We start from the raw sequence: 12,482 nt of genomic DNA on the forward strand, positions 1-12,482 counted from the left end.
ATTCTTTCAGAAAACTTAGAGGAGGGTTGGGTCAGCCTGTAATTCCTACAGCAGTCTTGAGAGCAGAAAACTGAGTCTACCGATATACTCGTTATCATTAAGTGATATTTTACATTTTCTAATATGTTGATCTTAAGCTGACCTACAGCACTAGTTCTGTCAAGCTGAAGGTTGCATTCATAGTATTTGACATAGATTCAGGTGAGATTCTTTATTTTGTACCATCCAAATCTACTAGAATGAAGTTTTAATGACTGAAAAGGCAACAAAAATAAGCGCATTCGCTTGCTGTGGGGAAATAGAGAGGTTTTATATGGGAGGTGTTTGCTTCTTGATTTCGAGTGAGCTTCATTCACCCTCTGATTAATTCTTCCATGCCCTTCTGCCAGGACGGCCGGATAGCAGTGAAGGCCTGTGAAGGCCTCATGCTTTTGGTGAGTTTGCCAGAACCAGCAGCTGCCAAGTGCCTGACTCAAAACACTTGTTTATGTGAATTGTTGACAGACAGGCTGGCCACCCTCTACAAAGCCCTGCCTCAGTCACTGGATCCCTTAGACATTGAAACAGTGGAGGCAATTAACTGGGGGTAAGAACTTTATTTTTGTATTTAATACCCAAGGCGATTTTACACCCCTCCCTGAAACTAGTTTTCTATAGGTAGATAAGATGTATAAAATATTCACACCCCCATGCTAAAGTCTCAAGAGCAGAGCTGAGATCCCAGCCACAGCGCAGTGGTACATTGGACTTCGGGAGTCCACGTGATTTCTGACACGGGGCCAGGTTTGGCTGCCAGTCCCTTGCAGAGATTCCTCAGGGGCCAGGTTTTTCCACTGAATTACTTTAACAATTTGTAGCGGCGTAGCTGCAGTATCAGGTACAAATTATTTTCTTCTTCAGATGTTAAGGATTTCAGAAACAAACTTTTCACTGTACACAGTGAGCACTATAACCTGTTGCAGGGGGCTGTTGTTGCGAAACTTTTGCAGTAAGAAAGAAGAAGGAAAGAGTTACTGCATAACTTATCAGCATGAAGCAAAAGCTACATGCCAGTTATCCTCCTGCTTGCATGTTAGATTCTCAAAACTCTTCTCTTCCCCTCTCTGCTTTCATTGTTATGAATTGCTCGTGATCTGTTAGTGCTGAGACAAAAAGTAGGTATATGCAAAATAACTACCAAAATTTCTAGGGGCTGGAGTTTGAAGTTAGAAGGGAAAAAACAACTTTGAATAGTGGGATAAATAATAATTGGGCTGCTTTACCAAAGAAAATGGCGCATTTGTTATTCTGTAGAGGCTATAAATTGAGATACATGCTTTTTTCTGAAAGATACAATCTAGTTCAATTCTAGTTCACTTGTGTGGTTTTGGTGGACTTGATTGAGGTTGTTACAGAGTAGAGGAGAACAATAGCCTTCATTTTATGGTTCTCTGACTACAGGAGTTATTGATTCGGTTTCTGTGGTCTGTGTTTCCTGGGAGGACAGACTAGGTGATCAGTTTTCCCTTCTAACTCAAGAAATACTTAAACAAACAGAGCTGTTCTGCTGTACATGCTACGTATCCTTTAGCATGCCAGAGAAAACCTGTGTAATCGTAGCACTGCCAGATGAGTAGAGACTGGCAAAAACGCTAGTTTAGTGTTGACTTCATTGCAAGTAGATCATTAATTATTCTGTTAAGTTCAATAAGAATGAAGTCCAGGATTCTTCAATTACTTGTAGACTAAATAAGTATTTTTCCCTGTGTTCTCTAGTTTGGATTCCTATAGCCATAAAGAAGATGCATCTGCTTTTCCAGGGAAAAGAGCGTTGATTTCATTTCTTTCATGGTTTGACTACTGTGATCAGCTCATCAAAGAAGCACAAAAGGTTTGAAATGTTTGCAGATGATACAAATATATTCAGCAAATAAGTAGTTCCAGTTGTTCCTTAGCTTTTGAGTTTGAGACATACTATTTTGTACTTTTGTTTCAGACTGCTGCTGTTGCTATGGCAAAAGCTGTGCGGGAACGATTTTTCATTGATGTTATGGAACCCCAGCTGATGCAAACGTGCGTAGCAATCCTACAAGACACAACCAACAGAATCTGAATTTAGCTGGTGGGTTGTTTTTTTTTTTTCAGCTGAAATTCACTACATATCTGACAGGAAATTTTTTGTTCAGTTCAGAGATCGGAATCCTCACATCAACGGCACTATTGCATCGCATTGTTCGTCAAGTGACTTCAGATGTCCTGCTGCAGGAAGTAGTTTATTTTATACTTGGAGAAAACAGAGAGCCAGAAACTTTGGCAGATATCAACAGACATCCATTGCGACACAGATTAATCGAACACTGTGATCATATTTCTGATGAGGTGAGAAGTGGTAATGATTTAACAATGTTTGCCAGCCAGTTCTGTCTTGCGTAGAGTCTGTAAAAACGTCATTGTGAGGCCTTTTCATATTTATGGCAGCAAACATTTTTGCCAAGGAGAAGAGTTCGGACTGCCAGCCCTTCAAATTCCCTTTAAAAAATGAAAGTCAAGCTGTTTTCTCCAGGTAGCACATTGTTCGCATTAATAAAGATTCTTTGCTAAATTTGCCTGCCCCCTATGTATATCTAGTTTGGCTTGCTCATCTGTAAGATAAGGCAAAATCAGTTTCTGTAATTGCATTTTAATTCATGCTTTGTTATGTATTGCATCAGTTATTTTCCATGTTGAGTCAATCCTGTCTTGTTATCACATAAGGTATAGTTTAAAACATTATTTTTTATATAAAGTGTGGTCAGGGAATATACACAATGACAATTAAAAGATGATACAATAACTTTAAGCACTTTACACACAGTAGACGTCGTTAAAATAATTTACTTCGGTGCAATCCCTCCTCAGGAGCTGCTTTCATTTCTTCCATGAAACAACCTCCACCCTGTACTTTTTCAAATAAGAACGAAGCTTGCCTGAAATGCAGATCTATGCCTTCATATATCCATTTTTTTTTAGTATGCTTACCTGCTCACCCAGAGTTATCTGTATAAATTACTTGTTCTTTGCAAAGCTAAGCACTCTGAAGCTGTCTTTAAAAACAGTCTCTGTATTGCTTAAAGTCAGTCTCCTTTTAAAAGCCTACATAATATCTCCATGTAAAAATCTTAGCCTATAGTTCTAGTCACAATATCCCAATATTACTTTGTTTTATTCTGGGTATTTATTACTCTCTGGAAGTCCTGTTCTGTGTCGCACTTGCACAATGATAACCGTCTTCCAGCATGGATCTGATTGTAATATGGAAAGCTAAGTTGTAAGTTCTACGGATGTTCTTTGCATTGTTATTTTGGCAGATTTTTGGAACAGTTTTTGTTTTACAGGAAAAAAATACATCCAGATATTGATTTTCAAATATGTGTTAACTCTTCATACATGTTTATACCACATTCAGCATAACAATTTCCTAATTTTTGTAAGGATTTTTGCTTCCTTCCATAATGTAAATAAGTAATGGCAATGTTCTAGGATGTACAAACCAGATAAAAGGCAAAAAGCGTAAGGCAGCAGTTTGTTGAATTTTTACTTTTTATGTTGCAGATCAGCATAATGACTTTACGAATGTTTGAGCACCTTTTGCAAAAACCCAATGAACACATCCTTTATAATTTGGTTCTGAGAAATTTAGAAGAGAGAAACTATATGGAATACAAGCCTCTCTGTCAAGAAGATAAAGATGTGGTAGAAAATGGACAGATTGCAGGAGCAGTGTAAGTTTCTTTTTTAAGGGAAGTTTTCACAACAGGGAACTTGGATCCTTATTTTTAAAACAAAACAGAGGTTTTTTTCAGTAATTGAAAGAAAAGTGAGCACAGATAGCACTATGAGTGCTCTATGTATTAATCCATATCCAGAAGTGATGCAGAAATTATTATATCAGTAATTTATAGCAGTTTTTAGAACAGTAACAGAAAAGCTAATTTAGAACAGTAACAGAAAAGAAAATTATCAAAAGCCTCTTTCCAGAACAATAGATACTCAAAGGTCTTCATATATCAATTTACTTATGCATCTACTTAGCTTAAGTCTGTGCATGTTTGTATTGTTTTCAGTGAGATTAGTCTTGAAGTCAATAATTTAAGGTGTCTTGCTTACATTTATGGTCTTGAATAATTTTTTGATGGATGAACTTTTCTGGAACACTTTATGTAAAGTCCTTTAAGTACCCTACGTATCTCTTTTAACTCCTTTTTTTAATCATGGAGGGGTGAGGGCTACTCACACCAGCTATTTTAGGCATTTTAATTTAGATATTTCTGAGTCGTCTAAACAACGTCTAATGATTTCCTGGAGTATAACTCTCTCTCTTGTAAAAAATGTGGCTAAAGAGTTTAAGTGATTTAATGCAGTGATTTTGTACGAGTCAAAAATGTCTACGCTTTTGTTCAGATCCAGAAGTTATGATTTTTCTTCAAAATAAAATTTGTTGAGTATTTGTAAAGGTTGGTATTCTGCATATTAATTAGGTAAAAAGATATGCATATGATAGTGATCTGGAAAACATCCTAGTTGTTCAGAGAAGGAAAATAGAAAGCATGCCTTTTGACCCAGAGATTAGGCCTTTCATAACATTCTATGAATAATGATTTTGTCTAATATAATCTCACAGAGACCTAGAGGAAGATCCGTTATTTACTGATCTGTCTCCAGATAACACGTTATCAGCTCAAGAATGGCTCAGTGCTTCTCCACCTGTCAGTCCAGAACATCCAAAAAATGATGGGAAGACTGAAGTTCATAAAATTGTAAATAGGTAAGCTGAAACAAACACTTAAAGAAATCTGAATGTGTGGGTGTCTGCACACACTGTGCAAATTAAATGTACGCTGTAATGGATGTTATTCTGCCAGCTGGTAAAATGACTCCACAGAAGGAAATTATGTGGCATTTTATCAGAAAGCTACTCCTGAAAGATTAGAGCTTACAATAAGTAAAAATTATTCAACATAAATGAGAAAAATAGAAGAACTTTACAGCTAATAGTCTAGTTGAATACTCAGAATTCATGATGAAAGCCTCATTGATTATAAAACTTTTTTTTCTCAAAAATATTTGCTATACTTAAACTGCTGTTACAAGACTTGACCTTCCTGGAGAAGTCTGGGGAGTCTTGCCATAAACGTTTTAGGGGAAAAAAACCATAAAACCTAAAAGGTCTTAAAGTTCCTTAAACACATATATAAAAGGAAATATTTGCTATGCTAGAGAGAACCCTCTGTTCCCTGAAAATCCAGGGGCATCTCTGTGACCTGTAACATACCGTTGTGCATGTTAGATGTTCTGCAAATTGGATATCACAAAGAGGACAGACTCTGCTCTAAGCAACTTAGTGATGGTAATTCTCTTAGCAACTAATATTAGGACAAATGCTGTTTGCTCTGTTAATACATGGTAGCAAAGCAGCACTGGTATTTCAGTGCAGACCTTTCTACTTACTCGGAAGTAATCGAAGGTGTTAGCTAAAGAGGCAAACAGCTTGAGGACAGCCAGCGTAGAATGGCATAGCTGCTTCTTGCCCTCTTTCCCCCAGTACTGCTATATATAGTTTATGGTGGACATGGTTTGGAGCAAAGACGCAAAGAACATTCTCCTAAATTCACCTCGTGTGATCTCCATCAGTGAATAGAAATGTTTTCAGTTTTTGCAGTGTTTTGCAAATCTGTATTTTTTTTGGATAAGATGAACTCCATACGAAAAGTCAGCTGCTACATATTTCTGCACATAAATCTTACAGGAGCCTCCAGCAGTTCTTGGGGTGTGGGGAAAGCTGAAGTTTGGAAGTAGGTTCCAAAGACTGAGTTGTATTTTGCTGTCCAGAAATTTTAGGGTTTTATATTTATTTTTCAAAGACAGTTCCTCTCTAATAAGATTCAGAATTTCCTGATGCTTTTTAGGTCAGCTGTTGGTGAAGTAATAAGGACATATAGTATTTGCACCACATACCTGGCACTGGGATATTTATATGCAAATATTCCTGTGTGTTCTTAGATGTTCATTTTGTACCACAACAAACTATGGTAAATAAAAGTGCCTATGCAGTAGGTTACGAAGAATTTTAACTGTAATTCTCCTTCTCTTTTGGCTCATTTATTCCTCAGTATATTTTCCATATGCTCCAGTAAGATGGAGTCTGACCTTTACAAATTCATAACCTGGTTATGAATATTCCTTTTCATCTCCATTCTGTCTGGCTAATTCTCAGAAAATGCTTCCACTGAGGTTTTTACCTTTAGTGCTAGATACAACAGTTCTGAGGTATACAACTTGTTGTTATAAACCGTGGTTAGAATAGATGTGCTTAAATAGATTTTGTATTCTCTGTTCTTCTCATAAAGTTCTGGTAGAATCTGTGGATTACTTGGGCAGACAATTCAGTATTGTGTACACTGTTACAGATGATGAGCAAGTATTGACTTAGTGCTCTGTAGATTCTAGGGGTTCATTAATGTACTTTTTTGTTTTTTCCTCTTTAGTTTTCTCTGTCTTGTACCTGATGAAGCTAAGTCATCATACCATGTGGAGGGTACAGGTTATGATACTTACCTCAGAGATGCCCACAGACAAGTAAGTCAGTGAAGTCTTCCTTAGTCCTTGAGAATTTGAAATGCTTGCGAGAAAATACAAATGGTTCTATAAATAGTCCTACTAAATGCATCTTTTGGTAATGGAAGATGGGAAAATTCAATTTTTATTTTCTAATGAAAACTTACCTTTGGAGATCTTTTGACGGTGAATCCACCTTGTATTAGTCTAGTGGGAATAATGGATGACATTAAATGCATTAATATTCATACAACAAATACACTGAGAGAAAATCTGAACTGCAGATAGATTCTTAATTTGCTTTGCATTTATCTGCATTCTCTTGGAGAATTGCCTGCCAAGCTGTTTGAAAGGACTAAAGGGAAATTAAAATGCTGCATAGGAGTTATGCAATCTGGGACTTTAAAAATAAAGGCTCATCACAGAGAACGCGCACGCAGCCTAAGGCTTTCAGGTTTGAAGTTGGGAGGTTTGGTAGGTAGGGAAAGCTTTATGATTTACTGTTTTGAAATAAATGCAGGTTTTGTTCTTACAAACATAATCTAAAGTTTCCTTGGTCAGAGGACAATCACAGTTCTTTTGCAGCTTTCTTATTGAAGCCCCGTGAATCTTCTAGAATAGAAAAAATGATGTAAAGGAGTATAGTAACTGAGACCGCTATATTTAGTAGCTACTTCAAAAATTCCATAACCTCTGAATTCTGATATCAGCAGTTTAGGATAGGAAGCTTGGATTTCTGTATTTATTATATTGTTTTATCTGTAGTCTCTCCTGAAAAAAAAGGGAATAGAAAATAGAGAATAAGGAAACAAAGGTTGATGTAATATTCCCTTATGTTCTGTTCTTGGATGCCAGAAAACACATATCATCTTTGTATTTCTTTCATGCCTTGGGGAAAAGAGTATTCTGGGAGTTATTAGAGAACAGACTTGGTTTCTGTCACATCCTGACAATGATATGGCTACTCTTAAAATATTTTCCCCCTAAGAATAGCCCTGCCTATTGCTGTTATTACATCCAAATAGCTCTTCTGCTCCCATATTTCTATTCCTGGAAGCCTGCACAAGTAGGTAAGCTACATGCAGTGAAAAATTTCTGAGCCTGCTTTGTCTTGCTCTTGCTACTGTTTATTCCTGTGTTTCTTATTTTCGCTGCTATAACCTGTGCTCCTTTCAAGGTATGGAAGTGAGACATCAGGCAGCCCACAGCGAGGCAGAGGTTGAGAAAGACTGTTATGGGGGGTAGGAAACAAAGAGAGGGAAGAAGAAGCCCTGAAGCACTTTTCATTTGTATCCCCTGCATATACACGTGCCTTTCCTGTCCTGGGAATTAGGGAGGAGTAAAGATCGGATAGCAAGATAAGCAACCCATAATACGGTGAAAGTGGGGTAACTACTGACAACAAGAATGTATACGAATGCAATTCCTGCTTTAGAATAACCCGGATCGGGTTTTGTATTGTTGGCTTTGCTTTGTGTTTTGGCCCCAGCTGCTTTTTGGGAGCTCTGTTCTCCACTCCTTGTTTCTGAAACTACCCTAATAGCAGGAATGTCAAGAAGAAAATGAGGTGCCTGCATAGAAACTGATACTGTTTACTTCAGAATGACTATTCCTTTTAAGCTTAGATTTATCATTTAGCTACAGATTATGGTTTTAAGGTGTGTGTGGACAGTTAAAAGGAAATTAAATGGTTTCCATGGAGGTTTAAGTCTCTTTTCCTCACTACTTTTTTCTAGTTCCGGGATTATTGTGTCATCTGCTTACGGTGGGAGTGGCCTGGATCTCCCAGATCTTTAGAAAAGTGCAATTTTGAAGCATCATTTTTTGAAGGACACTTCTTAAAAGTCCTTTTTGAAAGAATGGGCAGGATTCTTGATCAGGTAAGAAAAAGCAGGTTATGAATTCCATTTCTGGTACTTTCATCACTGTTAAAGGGCTAATCTCCATAAAGGTCCCGTGGATTCCCATCACTCAGTTGCCCATTATAGCATCATATTATTGTGTAATGTCCCATGTCCTTGGTGCAGGTCTCTCTAGATTGCAGGATGTTATAGTGATCAGTTTATCAATTTAACAAAAGTAGAGAACAAAAACTCTCTTATCTTTTTAGCCACCTTTTTGTGTACCAAACGTTTTCTTGACCAGAAATACAACTTGAAATTGATGAGTAAGAAAAGAATATCCTTAAGATAAAAGATGTAGCTAAGATAGCGTCTTAGGAATCATTCAGTCAGTTCTGTTTTCATTTTCCAGCATTTACACTTAGAAAGCATGTACATTTTTCAGTAAATAAAATACTGTACAGCTCCTTTCTGCCACATTTCAGTGAATTTCAATCTGGAGTCTTCTTCAGGAAACAGTTTATGTCACTGTGTAAGATGAAAAGAACTTACTGCGTCACTGCTAACATTTTCCCCAGAAAAAACTGTTATCAGTGCATGGAAAGTTTCTAGAAGGTATCCTTTTCCATCTGCAATGTAAAGTAGTTTTTTTTCCTGTTTCATTATCTTCAAATAATAAAAATATAGCTGCCAAGGGCAAACCAATGAGACGTGATCTGACTGGCTCCTTGTTCTGAAAAGGAGGTGTGACTTGTCAGACCCAGATTAGTACAAAGGAACTTAAAGTGAATTTTCCTGATGTCTGTTTCTGTATTTAGCCAGCCTGCATGACCTAGTCTTTCTGGGGAGAAGTGAAGTCAAGGCTCAGGGAGGTGAAAAGGTGGTTGCCCTGTGTGAAAACTTAATGTTTCTTTCCTCTGTCTAAACTGTGGACTTAAGTTAGTCAAGTCAACGTTGCTGCTTTATATCAAGAAGATAACTTTTCTTGCCAGTGAAACAAGCCCTGGAAGTCTAGATTACCCTCCCTGTTACACCAGCTGGAGTTGCTACAGATGCAGTAGTTATGACCAGTTTCATAAGTTTGTACAATTCTTTTCTGGTTTGCATGTGGAGCTATCTACAGAATAAACAATTAGCTGTAGTAGTGCTAGATTTCCTGTTCCTAAGCAGGACAAGAACCATTTGAACATATAAATGCATAGAAAACATGTCAGGAAGCCAGTAGTAGCCTCTAGGTCAGCTCTGTGAGTGTTCAGGGGAGAAGAGTGGTTGAGAGTACCAACTTTGATAATTCAGAAGTCAAAAAAGAAAGCCAAATACTTCCATTGCTATATTGTGTATTCTCAGGGTTTTGCTACCAGTAAACATGTTCTACATGCTTCACTAGCTGAAGTGGTTATAGATAGGAGTCATGAAGACAACGGGGCATCATCAGCTCTTAGGAAAAACAAGCCTCCTGGATATGAAAACCTTGTCTGAGCAATGACACATAAATTACAAAAAAGTGAAGGACCCAAGTTACAACCCCCAAGAAACACCTGAGTGTCAGATACATATGATTACAACAAAAATAGCAGCTGGCATGGAAGCACAGTGCCCTTTTTGATATACTACCTGTCAGCATGACACACATTTGGGTTAGTCAAGCAAAGTTTTACGATCTGTGGTGTCAAAAATGGTTCCTGACTCCAGAAGAATTAAAATGAACTGCCTGAATTGGACAGAAGGGGTAAATTACTTACATCGTACCAAACCCCTGTCGCAAAAACCAAACTGAAATTCCTAGGGGTTATTCACAGTAAAACACATAAATCACACAGGAGAAAAAAAAACATAAAAAACAAAACCAAACCAACAAAACCTGAGTCCTATCAATGACAAATTTGACGTAATGGGTGCTAATGTCCAGACAAAGTGAAAAATGTGGAAAAGCCTTTAGTGGGGACACAGTACTACTTACAGATAGTGTTCGATTCTTTTTTGCTTTGTTGCAATACTATAGGTAGTTCTCGTGTTTTTATCAGTTTTTATCAGTAGATGTCGGAAAACTCTGCAGAGGTGGTAGGTATCATTAGCCTGGTTTCCGACAGAAGACAGCTGAGGCACACAAGCGAAGTAACTTGTTTTAGGCTGCTCAAATCCAGTACCTTATCTGCTAGACAGTAGCTCCTTCTTCTTGTTATTATTATACATTTCTATGTTTCCTAAGAATTCCTAAGAATTTCCTAAAAATTTAGTTATAGAGCAGTTTTTTAGGATGTTATCTGATATAAGGCCTGTACTGAATCTGCTGACATATGGACAGAAATAAAAGCTCTGTGTGAAGAAGCAGCTTTCCTTAATGCTCTCAATTAGTTCAAATCGCAACAGCAATCTGTGAACAATGCAGCACATGTTACTACTTTGTTTCCTTCTCTTCTTGTGAACACCAGATAATGCTCATGGCTTCAAAGCTTCCTAATGAATTGAGTGACTCAGCTCTACAGTTCGGCTAGATAGGCAGTGGAATGGTTTTATGGAAGGAATTTGCGTCTCTGTCTGCGGAGTAACTTTTCCACAATACCTCAAAATGTAGTCATCTCTTTTACCTATAACATCCCTGGTCCAGGCTTTGAAAGCTTCATTTGTTAGAAGATTGGGATGAATCTATTATTGGAATATCAAGTACAGAAATAACTGCCATTGATTGGGAGAAATGCGTGCTTTCACTTCAAAAGGTCTATAAGACAGCTGCCTTTGCAATGCAGTAGTGTGTGGTAATGAATTCAGGAATAAAGTACCTAAATGTTAGTTAGGCGTCTACGTCTAGTCAGCAGAAATTTTGTGAGAACAGCCCCGGTAGTCTCTGGAGCTGTTAGACTGCAAAGCAAGTAGGTGTCTCTTTTAGTGTGAAGTGAATCACCATCTCAGCTTCCTTGACTGTATTGACTGAAAACTTGACTCGGTTGCCTGAACTGAGGTATCTGTTGCCGTTTTTGTGATGCCCAAGACTGTCTCACAAGCTTGCGGTTACAACACTGATCTTGCAGGATCCATGCTCTGTGGAACTGTCAAGAGACCAGCATCTGAGCATCTGAGATGGCACGAGATGTTTGTGTGTGGGCAAGTGTATTAAGTGTCAGATCTCTGTTGAGTAGGCTAATGCAAGTTTAGACATGTAGACACATCTAAATATATCTGTCTTAATCTGAAGCTGAATTCTTCCAAATCTTACAATCTGGAAAAGGGAAGAATCTGTGCTCTGATTCTTCAGTGGGATGCTAACTTGAGAGCATAAAGATGATAATTTGAGCCCGTGAAATCATCCCCTTCTAGACGTGATTACGCCACTTTGCAATCAAAGGGATTGAGTGAGGGCCTTGTAATCCACTTCAGGAGAAATCAACAAGGTGAAGTTAAGCCATCTGGGTGTTGGTAACATCTTCAGACTGGCATAGGTGTGTACCAAGGGAATGCCTGGCCATCTCTTATCAATGTAGTCTGTTCCGCCACTGAATAGATGGAAGGAAATTGCACTAGTCTGCAAATTTTGGGCTGAATTAAATGTCAGCTTATTTTCACTGTGATGGAAAAAAAAAAGTACTTGAAACATAAAGAAGCTAGGGTGAAAATACTTTCTTTTAGGTAAAATCCTTTAAGCTAGGCACTATTATTTTCCTAGAAAGTTAGGTGGGTTGTTTTTTTTCTTCAGACTGATTAGCGTCTTCCAGCATCTGATAGTGTTGCCTCTCCCATTTGGTTGGTTTGGGGAAAGGAGGTGGAGAAGCAGCTCAGAATTTCATACTTCTTTCCCAGCCTAGGACCGTCTCATCTCCTGTAGCATCCTGCCACAACGTGACTGGGCCTTCTGCGATGGTTCTTTCTAAGAAAAAAGAAAGTAGAAGAGAAATACCATATTAGCCCTAAACATGGATTTGTGTGTCTCAGTTTCCTCAGCTCCTATACTTTACAGTTATGCAGGAGAAGCAAGCAGATGTTTAATTTAGGCTGAGTCCGTGCTATTTGTTTAGCTACTGAGCTGAAGAAATGTTTCACGGGAAGAGGACTTACCCAAAAATAAACAAGCGT

At 38.0% G+C, this 12,482-nt stretch overlaps 1 protein-coding gene across 2 annotated transcripts in view; it reads left to right on the forward strand.

Annotated features, from left to right (window-relative positions):
- FHIP2A (FHF complex subunit HOOK interacting protein 2A) overlaps positions 1–12,482 on the forward strand; it is a 32,963-nt gene that overhangs the window by 18,304 nt on the left and 2,177 nt on the right. For both annotated transcript variants that reach the window (XM_074590644.1, XM_074590643.1), the window contains 8 exons: positions 390–586; positions 1,756–1,870; positions 1,976–2,052; positions 2,166–2,358; positions 3,571–3,740; positions 4,640–4,783; positions 6,504–6,594; positions 8,310–8,453. In XM_074590644.1, the coding sequence (XP_074446745.1) occupies positions 390–586; positions 1,756–1,870; positions 1,976–2,052; positions 2,166–2,358; positions 3,571–3,740; positions 4,640–4,783; positions 6,504–6,594; positions 8,310–8,453 (1,131 nt within the window). The remainder of the gene's footprint in view (positions 1–389; positions 587–1,755; positions 1,871–1,975; positions 2,053–2,165; positions 2,359–3,570; positions 3,741–4,639; positions 4,784–6,503; positions 6,595–8,309; positions 8,454–12,482) is intronic.

The sequence above is a fragment of the Larus michahellis genome, chromosome 6, assembly GCF_964199755.1.
Source record: "Larus michahellis chromosome 6, bLarMic1.1, whole genome shotgun sequence".
NCBI classification, from domain to species: Eukaryota; Metazoa; Chordata; class Aves; order Charadriiformes; family Laridae; genus Larus; species Larus michahellis.